The sequence below is a fragment of the Nycticebus coucang genome, chromosome 5 (assembly GCF_027406575.1).
Source record: "Nycticebus coucang isolate mNycCou1 chromosome 5, mNycCou1.pri, whole genome shotgun sequence".
NCBI lineage: Eukaryota > Metazoa > Chordata > Mammalia > Primates > Lorisidae > Nycticebus > Nycticebus coucang.
Window position 1 is genome coordinate 73,165,223 of NC_069784.1, and position 22,887 is coordinate 73,188,109.

Here is a 22,887-nt window from a genome sequence, read left to right on the forward strand (position 1 = left end):
TTCTGGAGTCGCAACCCCTGTCACTCTGGCCAAACAGAGGAGGCTAGGCATCTTCTGAGGTGGCAACCACCGGCGGAAGATCTGGGACTGAAACCTAGGCCCCGAGAGTAAAGGGTTTGCCTCAGGCAGTATTGGTCTAGGTGGAGTACGGGGACTAGAAACACACGCACAGTGCCGCAGACGCCCAGGGTGGGGTTAACCAAGAGGACCGCTTTACTGAGCCTAAGACGCACCCGGCCCACAGGGATCATCAGCCTAGACAAAAGGGGGCAGGAGGCTAGAACTGACAGCTAACCAAGCCTCCAATACAAACCTGCAGCAGCAAAAACAGAGCCTGAGGCACAGGTTCTGTGAACTCAAAACAGCTTCTCTTCTGCAGGGGAATTTAGCAGGGACAGAAACAAATTCTGCAAAGTTGTTCTGTTCGTTCAGTAACATCAATCAGGGGCAGGGCTGGAACTGACTGAACATCCCCCAGCCTCCATCAAGCCCCGGAGGTTGACAGGCCTCACCTCCCCCTGCCAGATAGAGGCAGAGAGTACCAGCATGGCTGAGGAGAGACAGATTTCCTTGTGATTCAGGCAGGTGCAACCCCCTGGAGTATCTGCTCATTGGAGGCAACTGGGTTACAGCCCTGCGGTGTTATAAGTAACTGGGTATGACAGAGGTGCAAGGTGGGGTCTGACAGAGGTGAATCAATCTTCCCAGACTAATCTATTTGCTGGGTGGGTCTTCCTGACCTCACAGAGTACCAGAGCAAGTCATATTTGAGTTGTCAGCAGAGCCCTGCGATTTAGTTGTCAGAGACCTTTTAAACTCTTCCACCTGAGACAGGTGTTGACAGAAACAACTGATTTGTACCTTTTGAACTGAGCCAATTGCCTGAGGACTATCCAAGTGGTGCCCTGGGTGTGTGGTTGTAGGAAGGTTTGATTTTCCTTTTCCAATTGTTGCCTGAGTGAGGCAGGGTGACTTAACTGCTGGTATTTCTCCACAGCTGAGACTTCAACCCAGAGTAACTGTTTAACTAGGGTCAGACAGAGACCAGCTGAAAACAAGACACAACCACTTAGCCCCACCACACGAATCAGATCCCCATTGTCTCAGGCCGTAGCACTGCACAGGTCCTTGGCAAAGCACCAGGGGAAAAGTCAAACGGTGTAAAATAATCATGGGCCGGAATCAGCAGAAAAACTCTGGTAACATGAATAACCAGAGTAGATCAACCCTCCCCCCAAAAAGATACGGCAGATGTAACTGAAGATCTCATTCATGAACAGATAGCTGAGATGTCAGAAATCGAATTCAGAATTTGGATCGCAACAAGATTAATAGGATAAAGGAAAATTTGCAATTAGAAATTCGAGGAGCGGGATTAAAGATGGCGACCGAATAACAGCTTCCCTGCAACTGGGCACGGTGAGTCTGGGGAGATAAGACTCCACATCTCTGACTGGTGATATCTGCCTATAATCATCCCTTTGAGGACACAGGGAGTCAGCAAGGGACTTCTGGACCCCAAGAGCAGGAAAAAAGCAGTGGGAAACTGGCAAGTGGTTGCGAGTGTTTAATCGACCTAATCATGCTGGCAACCGTGCGTACAAGCAGCAGTGAGACTGCAAACCGGAAAAGCCTTACCTGTGAACTGTTTCGGTGCTTTTGGACTTGGCATTCAGTTGAACTGCCTTGAGGAGACCTTCAGCAGGAGTGCGGAGAACTTTGGGCATTGTCTGGGGCCCCAGACAGAGCCACTGAGCTGGGCTGCAGGGAGCAATTGTGTGAGAGAACTGCCCCAGCAAGCTATGCCCTCTGGGTCCCAGAGCAAGGAGTGGGCGGGACCTAGTAGCCTAGCAACTGAGCAGCCTAAAGGCGGGGAATGAGCTGCCATACAGCCTTAACCCTTAGGGGCAGAGTGAGACGGTTTTGGCACACTGGAGGCTCGGACTGTTGCCCTGGGTAGAGTGCCGTGGTGTTACACCTAATAGCAACCAGAAATTCCTGGGCTTGGTGCTGCCTGGACCTCCAAAAGATCTGTGCCACGAACCCGCACCAACCGGGCTTACGAATGCCCTGACCAGGAACTGCGGGAGCCGTGCAACCCTGCGTCCTCCCTCCTGTGTCCTCCAGCCTCCACACTGGCCTGTTCGTCTGGCAAGGGATACTGGTAGCTGCATGCCCCCTGGAGCCCTCCCTGCCTCTACGCAGAGCCCTTCTCCTGGCCACAGACTGCTGGAGCCTTGGGCTTTCTGTGCCAAAGTCACTGGGGGCCAGGCACTCCAAGAACCGAGCACACCACCTCCTGCCCTGTTGCTGGATCCGGGTGTGTCACATGCCAGAGCTACTTCCACAACCAGAACTCCCTAGCTGGGGCAGCCCCAGAGGAACTATACAGGGTCACTCCATACAAAGATCAAGCAACAATAGAGTGATCCCGCTGGGATCTAATCTTAGAGAGACACCTCCCCAACTCTGAGGACAGTCAGAGGCAATGGTGAAAAACAGTCATGAGGTGAAATCAACAGAAAAACTATAGCAATATGAATAATCAAAATACATCAACGCTCCCAAGGATCAATGGGGCAGACATAGCACAAGATCCCATGCACAAACAAATAGCTGAGATGTCAGAAATCGAATTCAGAATCTGAATAGCAAATAAGATTGAATTAGAACTCCAAGCAGTAACCCAAAAGATATCTGAAGAATTCAACAAATTCAAAGACCAAATGACCAAAGATTTTGAGACATTGAGACAAGAAGTTGCATCCCTCAAAGATCTGAGAAACACAGCAGAATCCCTCAGTAACAGAATGGAGCAAGCAGAAGAAAGGATTTCTGACACTGAAGACAAAGCTTTCGAACGCTCCCAAACTCTCAAAGAGGATGAGAAATGGAGGGCAAAAACAGATCACTCTCTCAGAGACCTCTGGGATAATTCGAAGAAAACCAATATTCGTCTTATAGGAATACCCGAAAGCGACGAAGTGGCTTCACAAGGCACAGAGTCTCTTCTCCATGAGATTATGAAGGAGAACTTTCCAGACATGTCAAGAGATTCTGAAATTCAGGTAGCAGACAGTTTCAGAACTCCAGCAAGACTCAACCCGAATAAGACATCCCCCAGACACATCATAATCAATTTCACTAAAGTTAATATGAAGGAGAAATTTCTGAAAGCTGCAAGACGAAAGAAAACCATTACCTACAAGGGGAAGAATATTAAAATAACTGCAGATCTCTCTGCTGAAAACTTTCAAGCTAGAAGAGGATGGTCATCGACTTTTAATCTCCTAAAACAAAATAACTTTCAACCCAGGATCCCATACCAGCTACATGAGTTTCATTTATGATGGAGAAATTAAATACTTCAATGACACTTCATGGTGAAGAAATTTGCGATAACTAAACCAGCTCTCAAGGATATTCTCAGACCTATCCTCCATAAAGACCAGCGTAATCCTCCACCACAAAAGTAAATTCACCCAGAAAATTTTGATCAAATTCCAACTTCCACAGTCGCAAAAGGATTAAAAATGTCGACCAGACTCTCGAAAGGCTTATCAATATTCTCAATTAATGTGAATGGTTTAAACTGTCCTCTAAAGAGGCACAGGTTTGCTGACTGGATACAAAAACTCAAGCCAGATATCTGATGCATACAAGAATCGCATCTTACATTAAAAGACAAATAGAGACTCAAGGTGAAGGGATGCTCATCTATATTCCAGGCAAATGGAAAGCAGAAAAAAGCAGGCGTCGCAATCCTGTTCTCAGATGCAATAGGCTTTAAACCAACCAAAATAATTAAGGATAAGGATGGACACTACATATTTGTTAAAGGTAATATTCAATATGATGAGATCTCTATTATTAATATTTATGCACCAAACCACAACACACCTCAGTTTATAAGAGAAACTCTAACAGACACGAGCAACTCAATTTCCTCCACTTCCACAGTAGTTGGAGATTTTAACACGTCTTTAGCAGGGCTGGATAGATCCTCTAAAAAGAAGCTAAGCAAAGAAATTTTAGATTTAAACTCAACCATTCAACATCTGGACTTAACGGACATCTACAGAACATTTCATCCCAACAAAACTGAATACACATTCTTTTCATCAGCCTACAGAACATACTCCAAAATCGACCACATCCTAGGCCACAAATCTAACCTCAGCAAATTTAAAAAAATAGAAATTATTCCTTGCATCTTCTCAGACAATCATGGAATAAAAGTTGAACTCAAAAACAACAGGAACCTGCATACCCATACAAGAACATGGAAGCTAAACAACCTTATGCTAAAGGATAGATGATGGGTTATAGACGAGATTAAGAAGGAAATAACCAAATTTCTGGAACTAAACAACAATCAAGACACGAATTACCAGAACCTCTGGGATACTGCAAAGGCAGTCCTAAGATGGAAATTTATAGCACTGCAAGCCTTCCTCAAGAAAATGGAAAGAGAGGAAGTTAATAACTTAATGGGACATCTCAAGCAACTGCAGAAGGAAGAACATTCCAACCCCAAGCCCAGTAGAAGAAAAGAAATAACCAAAATCAAAGCAGAGCTAAATGAAATTGAAAACAAAAGAACTATACAACAGATCAATAAACCCAAAAGCTGGTTTTTTGAAAAGATCAATAAAATAGATAAACCTTTGGCCAACCTAACAAGGAAAAAAAGAGTAAAATCTCTAATTTCATCAATCAGAAATGGTAATGATGCAATAAAAACAGACCCCTCAGAAATTCAAAAAATCCTTAACGAATACAACAAGAAACTCTACTCTCAGAAACAGTAAAATCTGAAAAAAATACACCAATACCTGGAAGTACGCCACCTACCAAGACTTAGCCAGAACCAAGTGGAAATGTTGAACAGGCCTATATCAAGTTCTGAAATAGCATCAACTATACAAAATCTCCCTAAAAAGAAAAGCGCAGGACCAGATGGCTTTACATCAGAATTCTACCAAATCTTTAAAGAAGAACTGGTACCTATACTACTAAACCACTTCCAAAATATAGATAAGGAAGGAATATTACCCAAGACATTCTACGAAGCAAACATCACCTTGATCCCCAAACCAGGGAAAGATCCAACAAGAAAAGAAAATTATAGACCAATATCACTAATGAATAACAAACAGAATCCAACAACACATCAAAAAAATTATATACCATGACCAAGTGGGATTTGTCCCAGGGTCTCAAGGCTGGTTCAATATACATAAATCTATAAATGTAATTCAACACATAAACAAACTAAAAAATAAGGACCATATGATTCTTTCAATTGATGCAGAAAAAGCTTTTGATAATATCCAGCATCCCTTCATGATCAGAGCACTTAAGAAAACTGGTATAGAAGGGACATTTCTTAAACTAATAGAGGCCATCTACAGCAAACCCACGGCCAATATAGTATTGAATGGAGTTAAACTGAAATCATTTCCACTTAGATCAGGAACCAGGCAAGGTTGCCCATTGTCTCCATTGCTCTTTAACATTGTAATGGAAGTTTTAGCCATAGCAATTAGGGAAGAAAAGGCGATCAAGGGTATCCACATAGGGTCAGAAGAGATCAAACATTCACTCTTCGCAGATGATATGATCATATATCTAGAAAACACTAAGGATTCTACAAGAAAACTTTTAGAAGTGATCAAGGAATACAGCAATGTCTCAGGCTACAAACTCCACACCCATAAATCTGTAGCCTTTATATATACCAACAATAACCACCCCAAAGAAATAGTCAAGGACTCTACTCCTTTCACAGTAGTGCCAAAGAAGATGAAATATTTGGGAGTATACCTAACAAAGGATGTGAAAGATCTATACAAAGAGAACTATGAAACCATAAGAAAAGAAATAGATGAAGATGTTAACAGATGGAAAAACATACCATGCTCATGGCTGGGAAGAATCAACATTGTTAAAATGTCCATAGAACCCAAAGCAATATACAATTTTAATGCAATTCCTATTAAAGCTCCATTGTCATATTTTAAAGATCCTGAAAAAATAATACTTCGTTTTATATGGAATCAGAAAAAACCTCGAATAGCCAAAAGATTACTCAGCAATAAAAACAAAGCAGGAGGAATCATGCTACCAGACCTGAGACTGTACTATAAATCGACAGTGATCAAAACAGCATGGTACTGACACAAAACCAGAGAAGATGTCTGGAACAGAATAGAGAATCAAGAGATGGATCCAGCTACTTACCGTTATTTGATCTTTGACAAGCCAATTAAAAACATTCAGTGGGGAAAAGATTCTCTATTTAACAAATGGTGCTGGGTAAACTGGTTGGCAACCTGTAGAAGATTGAAACTGGACCCACACCTTTCACCATTAACTAAGATAGACTCTCTGGATAAAAGATTTAAACTTAAGACATGAATCTATAAAAATACTTGAAGAAAGTGCAGGGAAAACTCTTGAAGGAATCGGCCCGGGTGAATATTTTGAGTAGGACTCCCCAGGCAATTGAAGCAGTGTCAAAAATACACTATTCGGACCTGATCAAACTAAAAAGCTTCTGCACAGCCAAGAACAAAGCAAACAGACAGCCCTCAGAATAGGAGAAAATATTTGTAGGTTATAACTCCAATAAAGGTCTAATGACCAGAATCCACAGAGAACTCAAACGTATTAGCAAGAAAAGAACACATGATCCCATCTCAGGGTGGGAAAGGGACTTGAAGAGAAACTTCTCTAAAGAAGACAGACGCACAATCTACAAACATGAAAAAAAGCCCATCATCCTTAATCATCAGATATGCAACTCAAAACTACTTTGAGATAACACCTAACCCCAGTAAGAGTAGCCCACATGACAAAATCCCAAAACCAGAGATGTTGGCATGGATGTGGAGGAAAGGGCACACTTCTACACTGCTGGTGGGAATGCACACTTAAACGTTCCTTCTGGAGGGATGTTTGGAGAATACTTAGAGAGTTAAAAATAGATCTGCCATTCGATCCTATATTTTACTAGGTTTATACCCCAAAGACCAAAAGTCACAATATAACAAAGACATCTGTACCAGAATGTTTACTGCAGCCTAATTCATAATCGCTAAGTCATGGAAGAAGCCCAAGTGTCCATCGACTCACGAATGGACTAGCAAACTGTGGTACATGTGTACTATGGAATATTATGCAGCCTTAAAGAAAGATGGAGACTTTACCTCTTTCATGTTTACATGGATGGAGCTGGAACATATTCTTCTTAGCAAAGTATCTCAGGAATGGAAGAAAAAGTATCCTTTGTACTCAGCTCTGCGATGAAGCTAAACTATAGCTTTCACATGAAGGCTATAACCCAACTATAGCACATTAATATGGGGAAAGGGCCAGGAAAGGGAAGGGAGGGGGGAGGGTTTGGTGCAGGAAGGGTAATGGGTAGGCCACATCTATGGTGCATCTTAGAATGGGTACAGGCGACTCTTACTAAATGCAGAATACAAATGCCAACATACAGTAACTAAGAAAATGCCATGAAGGGTATATTGAACAGTTTGATGAGAATATTTCAGATTGTAATGAAACCCGCACATTGTACCCCTTGATTGCACTAATATACACAGCTATGATTTAACAATAAAAAAGAAGAAAAAAAAAGAAACTCGAGGAGCAATTCAAAAGTTGGAATTAGAAATTCGAGGAAAAATTCAAAAGTTGTCTCAAGAATTCAACAAATTTAAAGACAAAACCACCAAAGATTCTTACATACCAAAGCAAGAATTTGCAGTTCTCAAAGATCTGAAAAATACAGTAGAATCCTTCAGTAACAAAGTGGAGCAAGCAGACGAAAGGATTTCTGACATTGAAGACAAATCTTTTACACGGTCCCAAAATCTCAAAGAGGAAGAGAAATGGAGAGCAAGAACGAATCATTCTCTCAGAGAGCTCTGGGATAATTCGAAGAAGGCTAATATCTGCCTTATTGAAATCCCTGAAAGTGATGAAGTAGCTTCGCATGGTACAGAGGCCCTTCTCCATGAAATTATGAAAGAGAACTTTCCAGACATGCCAAGAGATTCTTAAATTCAGTTAAGAGACATTTTCAGAACCCTAGCACAACTCAACTCGAATAAGACATCACCCAGGCACATCTTAATTAACTTCACTAAAGTTAATATGAAAGAGAAAATTCTGAAAGTAGCCAGACGTAAGAAAACCTTTACCTACAAAGGGAAGAATATTAGGATTACTGCAGATCTCTCTGCTGAAACTTTTCAAGCCAGAAAAGGGTGGTCATTGACTTTTAATCTCCTAAAACAAAATAACTTTCAACCCTGGATCCTGTATCCAGCTAAACTGAGTTTCATTTATGATGGAAAATTTAAATACTTTAATGACATTCAGATGTTGAAGAAATTTGCCATAACCAAACCAGCTCTTCATGATATTCTCAGACCTATCCTCCATAATGACCAGCCCAATCCTCTACCACAAAAGTAAACTCTCTCAGAAACTTTTGATCAAACTCCAACTTGCACACTGGCAAAGGATTAAAAATGTCCATTGGACTTTCAAAAAACTCAATACCCAAAATTTTACCAGACTTATCTATACTCTCCATTAATGTGAATGGACTAAACTGTCCTCTAAAGAGGCACAGGTTGGCTGACTGGATACAAAAACTCAGGGCAGATATTTGCTGCATACAAGAATCACATCTTACCTTAAAAGATAAATAAGACTCCGGGTAAAAGGATGGTCCTCCATATTTCAGGCAAATGGTAATCAGAAAAAAGCAGGTGTTGGAATTCTATATGCAGACACAATACGCTTCCAACAAAAGTAAGGAAGGATAAGAAATGTCACTTCGTATTTTTTAAGGATAATACTCAATATGATGAGATATCAATTATCAATATTTATGCACCCGACCAGAATGTGCCTCAATTTATAAGAGAAACTCTAACAGACACAAGCAACTTGATTTGCTCCAGCTTCATATTAGTCGGAGATTTTAATACTCCTTTGGCAGTGTTGGATAGATCCTCCAAGAAGAAGTGGAGCAAAGAAATTTTAGATTCAAACCTAACCATCCAACATTTGGATTTAGCAGACATCTACAGAACATTTCATCCCAACAAAACTGAATGCACATACTTCTCATCACCCCATGGAACTTACTCCAAAATCGATCACATCTTAGGTCACAAGACTAACCTCAGTAAATTTAAAGGAATAGAAATTATTCCTTGCATCTTCTCAGACCACCATGGAATAAAAATTGAACTCAGTAAAAACAGGAATCGGCATACTCATACAAAAACATGGAAGTTAAATAACCTTACACTGAATGATAGCTGGGTCAGAGATGAGATTAAGAAGGAAATTGCCAAATTTTTGGAACAAAACGACAATGAAGACATGAATTATCAGAACCTCTGGGATTCCGCAAAGGCAGTCCAAAGAGGGAAATTTACAGCACTGCAAGCCTTCCTCAAGAGAATGGAAAGAGAGTTAACAACTTAATGGGACATATCAAGCAACTGGAAAAGGAAGAACATTCCAACCCCAAATCCAGTAGAAGAAAAGAAATAACCAAAATTAGAGCAGAATTAAATGAAATTGAAAACAAAAGAATTATACAACAGATCAATAATCAAAAAGTTGGTTTTTTGAAAAAGTCAATAAAATGGATAGACCTTTGGCTAACCTAAGCAGGAAAAAAAAGAGTAAAATCTCTAATTTCATCAATCAGAAATAACAAAGACGAAATAACAACAGACTCCTCAGAAATTCAAAAAATCCTTAATATTACAAGAAACTTTATTCTCGGAAATATTGAAATCTGAAAGAAACTGAGCAATACTTGGAAGCACGGCACCTTCCAAGACTTAGCCAGAATCAAGTGGAAATGTTGAACAGGTCTATACCAAGTTTTGAAATAGCATCAATCATACAAAATCTCCCTAAAAAGTAAAGCTTGGGACCAGATGGGTTCACGTCAGAATTCTACCAAACCTTTAAAGGGGAACTTGTACCTATATTATTCAACTTGTTGCAAAATGTAGAAAAAGAAGGAAGACTACCCAACACATTCTATGAAGGAAACATCACCCTGATCCCCAAACCAGGAAAAGACTCAACAAGAAAAGAAAATCATAGACCAATATCACTAATGAATATAGATGCAAAAATATTCACCAAGATCCTGACAAACAGAATCCAGCAACACATCGAACAAATTATACATCACAACCAAGTTGGTTTTATCCCAGGGTCTCAAGACTGGTTCAATATATATAAATCTATAAATATAATTCAGCATATAAACAAATTAAAAAACAAAGACCACATGATTCTCTCAATTAATGCTGAAAAAGCTTTTGATAATATCCAATATCCCTTCATGATCAGAACACTTAAGAAAATTGATATATAATGGCACTCCACTGAGGGCAGTAAAGTGAGACTCTGTATCTACAAAAAAAAAAAAAAATTGATATAGAAGGCACATTTCTTAAACTGATAGAGGCCATCTACAGCAAACCCACAGCCAATATCGTGTTGAATGGAGTTAAATTGAAATCATTTCCACTCAGATCAGGAACCAGACAAGGCTGCCCATTGTCTCCACTGTTCTTCAACGTTGTAATGGAAGTTTTAGCCATTGCAATTATGGAAGAAAAGGTGATCAAGGGTAGCCATATAGGGTCAGAAGAGATCAATCTTTTTGCTCTTCACAGATGATATGATTGTATATCTGGAAAACACCTGGGATTCTACTATAAAACTTTTTTAGAAGTGATCAAGGAATACAGCAGCATCTCAGGTTACAAAATCAACATTCATAAATCAGTAGCCTTTATATATACCAACAATAGTCAAGCTGAGAAAACAGTTAAGAACTATTCCATTAACAGTAGTGCCAAAGAAGATCAAATATTTGGGAGTTTATCTAACAAAGGATGTGAAAGATCTAAATAAAGAGAACTGTGAAACTCTAAGAAAAGAAATAGCTGAAAATGTTAACACATGAAAAAACATACCATGCTCATGGCTGGGAAGAATCAACATTGTTAAAATATCCATACTACCCAAAGCAATATACAATTTTAATGCAATCCCTATTAAAGCTTCACTGTCATACTTTGAAGATCTTTAAAAAATAACACTTCGTTTTATATGGAATCAGATAAAACCTTGAATAGCTAAGATATTACTTAGAAATAAAAACAAAGCAGGAGGAATCACACTACCTGACCACAGACTATACTATAAATCGATAGTGATCGAAACAGCATGGTGCAGGCACAAAAACAGAGAGATATGTATGAAACAGAATAGAGAACCAAGAGATGAATCCAGCTACTTACCGTTATCTGATCTTTGACAAGCCAATTAAAAACATTCAGTGGGGAAAAGATTCCCTATTTAACAAATGGTGCTGGGTGAACTGGCTGGTAACCAGTAGAAGACTGAAACTGGACCCACATCGTTCACCATTAGACTCTCAATGGATTAAAGATTTAAACTTAAGACATGAAACTATAAAAGTACTAGAACAGGGCGGCACCTGTGGCTCAGTGAGCAGGGCGCCGGCCCCATATACCGAGGGTGGCGGGTTCAAACCCAGCCCTGGCCAAACTGCAACAAAAAAATGGCCGGGCATTGTGGCGGATGCCTGTAGTCCCAGCTAATCAGGAGGCTGAGGCAGGAGAATCGCCTAAGCCCAGGAGTTGCAGGTTGCTGTGAGCTGTGTGACGCCACAGCACTCTACCAAGGGCAATAAAGTGAAACTCTGTCTCTACAAAAAAAAATAAAAAAAGTACTAGAACAGAGTGCAGGGAAAACTCTTGGAAAAATTGGTCTGGGCAAGTATTTTATGAGGAGGACCCCCAGGGCAATTGAAGCATCTTCGAAAATACACTACTGGGATCTGATCAAACTGAAAACCTTCTGCACAACCAAGAACACTGTAAGTAAAGCAAGCAGACAGCCCTCAGAATGGGAGAAGATATTTACAGGTTATGTCTCCAACAAAGGTTTAATAACCAGAATCCACAGAGAACACAAATGTATAAGCAAGAAAAGAACAAGTGATCCCACTGCAGGCTGGGCAAGGGACTTGAAGAGAAACTTCTCTGAAGAAGACAGGCTTGGGGCCTACAGACCTATGAAAAAATGCTCATCCGGCGGCACCTGTGGCTCAGTCAGTAAGGCGACAGCCCCATATACTGAGGGTGGCGGGTTCAAACCTCGGCCTCGGCTGAACTGCAACCAAAAAATAGCTGGGCGTTGTGGCTACTCGGGAGGCTGAGGCAAGAGAATCGCTTAAGCCCAGGAGTTGGAGGTTGCTGTGAGCTGCGTGATGCCATGGCACTCTACCGAGGGCCATAAAGTGAGACTCTGTCTACTGAGGGCCATAAATTAGTGAGACTCTGTCTCTACAAAAAAAAAGAAAAAATGCTCATCATCCTTATCATCAGAGAAATGCAAATCAAAACTACTTTGAGATACCATCTAACTCCAGTAAGATTAGCCCATATCACAAAATCCCAAGACCAGAGATGTTGGAGTGGATGTGGAGAAAATGGAACACTTCTACACTGCTGGTGGGAATGCAAATTAACACACTCCTTTTGGAAAGATGCCTGGAGAACACTTAGAGATCTAAAAATAGATCTGCCATTCAATCCTATAATTCCTCTACTAGGTATATATCCAGAAGACCAAAAATCACATTATAACAAAGATATTTGTACCAGAATGTTTATTGCAGCCCAATTCATAATTGCTAAGTCATGGAAAAAGCCCAAGTGCCCATTGATCCACGGATGGATTAAGAAATTGTGGTACATGTACACCATGGAATATTATGTAGCCTTAAAGAAAGATGGAGGCTTTACCTCTTTCATGTTTCATGGATGGAGCTAGAATATTCTTCTTAGCAAAGTATCTGAAGAATGGAAGAAAAAGTATCCAATGTACTCAGCCCTACTATGAAACTAATTTATGGCTTTCATATGAAAGCTATAACCTAAGCATATATGGGGAAGAGGGAGAGGGAGAGGAGGGGGGGAGGATGGGCAGAGGGAAGGTGATTGGTGGGATTACACCTACGGTGCATCTTACAAGGGTACATGTGAAACTTAGTAAATGTAGAATATAAATGTCTTAACACAATAACTAAGAAAATGCCAGGAAGGCTATGTTAACTGGTGTGATGAAAATATGTCAAACAGTCTATAAAACCAGTGTATGGTGCCCCATGATCGCATTAATGTACACACCTATGATTTAATAATAAAAAATAAATAAATAAATAAAAGTTAACGTGAAATTAAAAAAAAAAAAAAAATAGCCGGGCATTGTGGTGGGTGCCTGTAGTCCTAGCTACTTGGGAGGCTGAGGCAAGAGAATCGCTTAAGCCCAAGAGTTTGAGGTTGCTGTAAGCTGTAAAGCCACAGCACTCTGCTGAGGGCGACGATTTGAGACTGTCTCAAAAAAAAAAAAAAAAAAAAAAAAAAAAACCATGACAACAAAAAAAGACACAATAGGCACAGCACCCATAGCACAGTGATTACAGGTCCGGCCATATACACCAAGGCTGGCGGGTTCAAATCTGGCATGGGCCAGCTAAACAACAATGACAACTGCAACAAAAAAAACAGCCAGGCATTGCGGTGAGCACCACAAGTTGGAAGGCTGAGGAAAGAGAATCGCTTAAGCCCAAGACTTTGAGGTTGCTGTGAGTTGTGATGCCACAACACTCTACTGAGGGCAACAGTGAAACTCTTTCTCAAAAAAAAAAAAAAAAGACATAATAAATACATCCAAACCTCCAGGACTGACCACCTCCCTACATTGAGCACCTCCTTATGTTGACTAATTTCATAGACTAGCCAAGCACCTCATGCACACATGTGCTATAGACCTAGTACCTAGTACTGTAGAGGTAGTTCTTTATGTTGACAACTTCCCATAAGCTGACCAGTTTGTTACAGTCCCTTGGGTGGTCAATTGATAGAGCTTCTACTATGTAATTGTTAAGAATTTACACAGATTAAGTGAATTCCAAATTATTTAGTATTTTTATAACAAAATATTCTCAATAGCCCAGATGATAGAGAATGTACACTATATTTGCAAATATTGCTAGACAATCTGAAATTCATAAGGTATTCAATATTTATTAGATGTTATATATACATTTTACATAATATATGATTAGAAAAAAGGTGCTAAGGTCTTTTAAAGTCTTAGCCAGAGCAATTACGCAAAAGAAAGAAAAGGAATCTAAGTGGAATCCAAATGTCACTATTGACAGATAACATGATCTTATACATATAAAACCCTAAAGACTGCCTCCAAATTATTAGAACTAATAAATTCATTAAAGTAGCATGAAAAAAAATCAGTAAAACAATCCCATTCGGAAGCATACCTACAAAAAAAAAAAAAAATGACAAAAAACTTTAGAGATAAATTTAAAGGTGGTGAAAAACCTGTACACTGAAAAATATAACCCACTGAAAACATTCAGGATACAGATAAATGGAAAGATATCCTATGTTCGTTCATGTAATACAAGAATTAGTATTGTTATAATGTCCATACTCACCAAAATGATCTATAGATTCAAGGGAATCCTTACCAAAATTTTAATGACTTTTTTACAGAAATAGAAAAACCCTAACATTTGTACAGAATCTTAAGACCTGACATAGCCAAAACAATCTTTAGCAAAAAGAACGAAGCTATAGGTATCAAACTACCTGACTTCAAAATATGTTACAAAACTATAATAATCAAAACGCTGTTACTCGCATAAAAGGGAGCCCAGAAATACATGCATTTATGGTCAGTTTTTTTATTTTCAACAAAGGTAACAAGAATGGGAAAGTTTCTTTAATAAACTGTATTAGGGGCAGTGCCTGTAGCTCAGTGAGTAGGGCTCCAACCCAATATACCGAGGGTGGCGGGTTTGAACCCAGCCCTGGCCAAAAAATAGCTGGGCATTGTGGTGGGTGCCTGTAGCCCCAGCTACTTGGGAGGCAGGCAAGAGAATTGTCTAAGCCCAAGTACTGTGATGCCACGGCATTCTACCAAGGGCAACAAAGTGAGACACTGTCTCTAAAAAAGAAAAAATAAAAACAAATAAAAAAATAAACTGTATTAGGACAACTGGATATCCACATGTAAAATAACGAATTTAAACCCTTATTTCACACCATATATGACTCAAGGCAGATTAAAGACTTAAGTGTAAGACCTGAAACCATAAAACTAGTACAAGAAAACATAGGGGAAAATGTGTATAACACTGGTCCAGACAATGATTTATTAGATATCCCCAAATGCATAGGTAACAAAGATGAAAACAGACAAATGGGATTACATCAACTGAAAAGGAAACTATTTTCACAGCAAAGAAAACAATCGACAACATGAAAAGAAAACCTACAGAAAAACAGGAGAAAATCTTTGCAAACCATAATCTGATAAGGGTTTAACACCTAAAATATATTAGAAATTCAAACTACTCAATAGCAAGAAAATAAACACCTAGATTATAAAGTGGACAAAGGATCTTAAAAGATATTTCTAAAAGGAAAACATACAAATAGCCAACAGGTAGATTAAAAAATGTTCACCATCATTAATCATCAAGGAAATGCAACTTAAAACTTAATAAGCTATTACCTCACACCTGTTAGACAAGTTGGTATCAAAAATGTAAGTATTATCAAGGATGTAGACAAAAAGAAAACCCTTGCACATTATGGGTAAGATGTAAATTAGTGCAGTCATTACAAAATACAATATAGACATTCCTCAAAAAATTAAAAGCACTATCCAGCAATCCCACTATGTGGAAAGAAAATGATCCAGCAATCCTACTATATAGAAAGAAAATGAAATCAATATGTTGAAGAGACATCTCCCATGTTCACTGCAGCATTATTCACAATATCCAAGATGTGGAATCAACTGAAATGTCCATCAATGGATGAATGGATAAAGAAAATGCAATATATACACACAATGAAATACATTCATGCATCACTTAACGATGCGATTTTCTGAGAAAAGTGTCGTTGCTACTGATCTCATTCTTGTGTGAACACCATTAGAATGTACTTAAAGCTTTTTTAGCTACTACATGCCTAGACTACATGGTAAAACTATCTATATATGCAGTCTGTCATTGACCAAAATGTTGTTATGCAGGGCATGACCATACTATTCAGCCTTAAAACCAAGGAAATCCTGTTATTTACAAAGACATGGATGAATCTGGAGGACATTATGTTAAGTGAAAGAAGTCAGGCACAGAAAAATGAATATCACTTAATCTTACTTTACATGTAAAACCTAGAAAAGTAGAACTCATAAAACAGAGAGTGGAATGATGGCTACCAAAGGGTGGGAAGGGGAAGGAGGAGGAGGAGATGTTGGTCAAAAGATAGAAAATTTCAGTTGGATAAGAGGAATAAGTGCACCATGGTGACCACAGTTAACAACAGTGTACCATTATTATATTCTTAAAAATCTCTGAGAGTAGATTTTAAATGTTCTCACCATAAAAAAAAATTATAAAGATGGGAGACAATGCATATATTAATTAGCTCTATTAGGCATTCTACAATGTATGCATATATCATGTTGTATGTGATAAATATATACATTATTTTTATTCCTTTAAAAAAATAAATTTTTCAGTAGCACCTTCAAATCACTGTTTCTCTTAAACATCCTATGATAAATGCAATTTAGGGAAAACTCACAATTTAACCCATGACTCTAGACCAAACAAATAAAATCCTTGCTTTAAATTTCTGAAATAGTTTTAGGTAAGTATTCATTTATTTTATTGTAACATACAGCAATACAACAGACTATAAGTAGTTGGCCTCTTCTATCTGAAGAGAAGTTAAATTTTCAGTCATCATGTAAACATCTTATTTTTGATAAGATGAGAAAGGCTATTTTCTTTAAAACAACAAAGGGCCATGTGGTGGCTCACACCTGTAATTCTAGGACTTGGGAGGCCGAGGCAGGTGGATTGCCTGAGCTCACAGTTTTGAGACCAGTCTGAGCCAGAGCAAGACCTCATCTCTAAAAATAGCCAGGTGTTGTGGTGGGCACCTATAGTCCCAGCTTTTTGTGAGGCTGGGACGAGAAAATCACTTGAGCCCAAGGGTTTGGGGTTGCTGTGAGCTATGACACCACAGCACTCTACCAAGTGAGACTGTCTTAACAACAACAACAAAAAAATTACTCCAAATACTAATTCCAGCCAGCTTTAAAGGTATAAATCAAAATTCGTCCCCCTTTCAGTGGCCATATAATACAGGGTGTCCTCAAAACTGCCATAAAGTCACCATACACAGGGAAATGGAAACTTGTAGCTAAACATCTTTATTTACAAAGTATTCACAGTAAAATTTTGTAATGAATATTTTGTAAATAAAGATACATTTAGCTACCAATTTCCCTCTATGTATGACAACTTTAGGGACACCCTGTAGTAATAAAATATAAAATTACAAAGGACTAACACAAAAACCATTTTAGGTTAAATTCTTACAGATTAAACCACATGCATTAAGGACTGAATACTACCTTTAAGTATAAAAATACAAATAAACTCTTAAAGCATTACCTTGTCATACCTGTTGAGGGACAAGTTTATTAAATCACACAGCAGATTTTCACAATGTTCTTCAAACAGGCTAACATTGGTTAAATTGTCTCCTGCCAGATTCATAAACTGATGACCAAATATAACTTGCTCTGAAAATGTAATAAAACATATTCTATTTAAAATGACATTAGATTTTACTAATTTATAAAGAAAAAGTATATTTTTATAATAAAACTGAAACATAAACAGTTTCTTAAATTGTTCTGCAAATAAAATTTGAATCTGAGGACAATTTTCCTATATGAGCACTGATAAATATTATCTTAAAAAGTTGCTAATTCTTGGGTACCATTTAATAAACTTCTCTTTTCCTAATTAAGTCCATCTTTTAAAAGTATTAATGCACTTAAAGTATTAATATCACTTTTAAAAAGAGGGAATACCAGAAAGTCTTCACCTAATCACATTTCTAACAAAGTTTTTAAAAACATAATTTTTTTTTTTTTTTAGGAGTCTCACTTTGTGGCTCAGTGCCAGCCACATACACTGAGGCTGGTGGGTTGGAATCTGGCCTAGGCCAGCTAAAACAACAATGAACAACTGCAACAAAAAATAGCCAGGCGCTGTGGCAGTGCCTGTAGTCCTACGTACCGGGAGGCTGAGGCAAGAGAATAGCTTAAGCCCAAGAGTTTGAGGTTGCTATGAGCTGTGATGCCACGGCGTTCTACGGAGGGCAACATAGTGAGACTCTTATCACCCTGGTAGAATGCCATGGCATCATCATAGCTCACAACAACAGCAAACTCTTGGGCTCAAGGGAGCCTCTTGCTTCAACTTCCTAAGTAGCTGGGTCTACAGGCGCCCACCAGGATGTCTGTCTGGCCATTTTTTTCTATTTTCTATTTCTGTTTTTAGAAATAGAAATCTCTATAATGGGGTCTCATACTTGCTCAGGCACGTCTCTAACTCCTCAGCTGAAGCAATCCACCAGCTTCAGCCTCCCAGAGCACTAGGATTATAGGCGTGAGCAACAGCACCCAGCCTAAAACATTATTCTTTTAATAAATACTGATAAGCTGTCCATATGCAATTATTTTGTGGTATAAAACAGAGCAAAGCAAGGTAACAAATAACAAAAATTTATATCTATATCAGAGTAAGTCCATTTGAGTATTATTCTAAGGAAATACATGAAAGAGTCCACATAAGAAATTACATACATATTTGTGCACACCCCTGATCACATCTGTAATCCTAGCACTCTGGGAGGCAGAGGTGGATGGATTGTCTGAGCTCAGGAAGGAGTTCGAGATCAGCTTGAGCCAGAGTAAAACCCCCCCGTCTCTAAAAACAGTAGGGCAATGTGGCAGGTGCTTATAGTCCCATCTACTGGGGAAGCTGAGGCAAGAGAATCACTTGAGCCTAAGCGTTCGAGGTTGCTGTAAGTTATGATGCCACAGCACTCTACCAAAGGCAACAAAGTAAGACTGTCTCAAAATGAAAAAATTAAAAAAAAAAAAATGCCAAACAACAAGATCAAGAAGTAAATAGAAAATGTACGAAATAAAGGATTTTATATATCCATAATATATATAAACTTAAAAAAGGGAAATATTTGCAAAACATGACAAATAATAAAGAAAATATAAACAATTTGTGTAAAGGTGTTCAACTTCACTGGTAACAAAGATATAAAAATAAAGAAAGAAATTAAATGTAATTTTCCACATATTAATTACAAAAAATAAAAAATAATTCAAAGTATTCCCCAATTGGCAAGAGTATAAGGAAAAGACATGCTAACAATTATAAAAATTGGTAAGACTAGCTATATAGTAAAAGAGCAACATACACATTATTAAAATTGTAATGTGCCATTCTACTTCTAAGAATCGATTTCACTGAATAACTATATAAGACTTTAAGATATCTATTCATACACAAATGTTCAGTGAAAAATTATTTGAAATATCAAACAAATTGATACAACTTATCAAAAATAGACATGGCTAAATATAGCAGACTCATAACATGCAGCCCTTAAATGGATAAAGTAGAAATATATAAACATTTCTAAAAAACTGCTACATGATATCACCTGTGTTAGAAACAAGAACAAAATTCTACCTATGAATTTCTACATATGTACCCTAAGAAAAAGAAACAAACTAAGCAGCTTCCAAAAGTTCTCTCTGTAAAAAAGGAGTTAATCTTTCATTTTTTACTTTGGCTACTATTTGATTTCTTAAAAAAATAACAAAAAGCACTTACTATTTGCATTATTTTAAAAAGCAATCAAAATTTAGGTTTAAAAAAAAAGACATAAATCAGAAATCCAAACTTACTCAATTTTTCTCCCAGCATGTGAAGAATTTCTAACACCAGCCAGTGGATATCTAAGTGAAGATGTAATAAATGCCAGGATGGTGGGAAAAGCTGCAAAGACATTGTCAACTGTGAGTGAGAATTCAGTAATTCTTCACTAGGTATTTACAGTGGGTTACAACACTTCTCCATAAACACCAGGATAAAGAACCAATTAACCTACCACTATTCAAAACCTCAGAGAAAACCTTTGTCTTGTTCATTAGAGGATTCTTTCACTGAAGATCTTTAAAAGCAGGATATATATTGGTTTAAGACAGACACACCTGGAGTCTGCTGAGTAGACTTGTATAGTAAAGGTCCCTTCCAACCAACCTCTGATTCTACTTAAGCTGCAAGGCAGTAAAAGAATTTTTAAAACACTTATTTTCATAATTTTGTTTTAGAATTGAGCTAGAAAAATGTTTTGTTTAATGTAACAAGTACACCCAGGAACTCCTATGAAATATTTTAACAAGAGAACTTCATCCCCATTAAGACATGAAAGTTAAAAAAAGTGAAGAAATACCCCTCTCCATTCACACATTAGGATTCAAACCCAATTCTATCTGACTCAAAAATCAGCACTTTTACCTATTGTGCAGTACTGGGTTATCAATAACCTCCCTCCAGTCAACATGTAGTATCAATATAAAAATAAATACAATGGCCATACACATGTTCCATTAAAACAACTAGAAAGAATGACCAAGAGGGAACTTGCCTTTTCAAACAAAATAAAATGCTACACTAATAACAATACTGACACAGGAACAGATAATAAACAAATACCAAGAATAGGAGAGAAATGAATAACGTGGTATATCTCAAATCAGGAAAAAGCATCGATCATTTGATGAAAAACAGGATTAACTTATGCATTCACAAAAAAATTTTAAGATTTCCTACCTCATTTCATATTTTTAAAAAGAGATAAAAGGATAAATGCAAACATCAAAAATATTTTGTAAAAACAGCACAAATAAAAAAGAAAACATTGACAAATATTAACTCTGAAATGTCTAATTTCAAATCAAAAGTTTTATATTTCAAGCAAGAAGCAGTACTATTAATCAAAGTATACACCTAAACTTCTGAGTTTTGCCATCTTAACAGTAGCTTGTTTATGCCAGCAGTGAAGAAACCTGGAAGTGGTAGTCAGATGGTGAAAAATCTGATAAACACAGTAGATGACAGAGTTTCCAAGTCTGTTTTTTATATTTTGACCCTTTTTTTTGTGCAACAATGTTGTCTTACAAGAGGACTGGCCTATCTCTACTAAGCAATCTTGGCTGCTTAATTGCAAGCATCCTCACCATTTTCTCCAATTGGTTGCAGTGGAAATCTGCTGTAAGTTTGACTGAGTTTGATAAAGCTGTAGTGGATAATAACAGTGATGGACCACCAAAAAGACATTAACTTTTTGTGATGAATATTCAGTTTGGACTGTGGTTCAGCACTTCATCTTTATCAGCCATTGTGCTGAACATCTGCAACTGTCAAAAATAATCCCTTTTCCTTCACACATAACAGTACAGTGCAAAAATGGTTTGCCTTTATGCTGTGACAGCAAAGAAAGGCAGGTTTCTAGATGATTCCTCTTCTGACACTCACATAATTCACGTGGAACCCATCTATCCACCTTCTTTACCTTGCTGATTTATTTCAAATGGTTCAACATTGTTAGAATAGTAACATTCAACCTTGCTGCTAATTCATGTGTAGGTTGAGATAGACTGACTTCCACTACAGCTTTCAGCTCTTCATTATCCTCCTTGGTCTCAGGTTGCCAATGTGGCTTATTTTCCAGATTAAAATCACCATAGTAGAACTTCCCAGACAAATGACTGGGCTATGTATTCATTAGCCACATCCTTGCCAAACAGTTCATTGATATCTTGAGCTAGCTGCATTGTACTGGTTCCACAATGGAACTCACATTCAAAATGACACACATTTTTGATTTATTCATGGTTCCACAAAAACTACTCTAAAAAAAAAATTGAAAGATAATCACAAACTGAAACGTGTTTGAAAGAATGAGGATGTAGGCTAGGCACCTGTGGCTCAAGTGGCTAAGGCGCCAGCCACATACACCTGAGCTGGTGGGTTCAAATCTAGCCCCAGCCTGCCAAACAACAATGACAGCTGTAACCAAAAAATAGCTTGGCGGGCATTGTGGCGGGTGTCCGTAGTCTGTAGTTACTTGGGAGGCAGCAGCAAGAGAATCGCTTCAGCCCAGGAGTTGGAGGTTGCTGTGAGCTGTGATGCCATGGCACTCTACCCAGGGTGACAGCTTGAGGCTCTGTCTCAAAAAAAAAAAAAAAAAAAAAGGATGTAGCTTCACAATACAAAAAAAAGGGGGGAGGGCAGCACCTGTGGCTCAAAGGATTAGGGCGCTAGCCCCATATGCTGGAGGTGGCAGGTTCAAACCCAGCCCCAGCCAAAAAAAAAAAAAAAAAAGAAAGAAACCATGAAGGGTCAAAGCAAAATGTCATAGACATCAACTGTCAATCCTAGTACTTAAGAAAATTGGACATTTCATACTTAATAACCTAATATAACTATATAAAAAACTGAAATCATCCTCCTGGGAAGTTAGCTTAGTGAAAAAGAAAGATAAATGGAAGAAATCACAGTGGAATCTCCATAGTTGACCACCTCCTTACACTGACCACCTCAAGTTGACCCAATTTTCATTCTGGACATGCTCCCATGTACCTATCAGTACAATTGGCCTTGCTCCTATGTTGACTACCTCTGTTATGTTGTCCATTGGGGACTCAACTTACAAAGGTTCTACTGTATCTATAATGCATAATATCCAACAAATAATATCTCTAATTAAAAGAGTTCCTAAAAAATAATAATAAAAGACCGAAGCTCAA

The 22,887-nt window shown here is 38.2% G+C and overlaps 1 protein-coding gene across 2 annotated transcripts in view; it reads right to left on the minus strand.

Moving 5' to 3' along the window:
• MMS22L (MMS22 like, DNA repair protein) overlaps positions 1–22,887 on the minus strand; it is a 152,354-nt gene that overhangs the window by 116,603 nt on the left and 12,864 nt on the right. For both annotated transcript variants that reach the window (XM_053591507.1, XM_053591508.1), the window contains exons 7-8: positions 19,981–20,071; positions 17,654–17,784 (exon numbers count right to left, since the gene is read on the minus strand). In XM_053591507.1, coding sequence (XP_053447482.1) covers positions 17,654–17,784; positions 19,981–20,071 — 222 coding nt within the window. The remainder of the gene's footprint in view (positions 1–17,653; positions 17,785–19,980; positions 20,072–22,887) is intronic.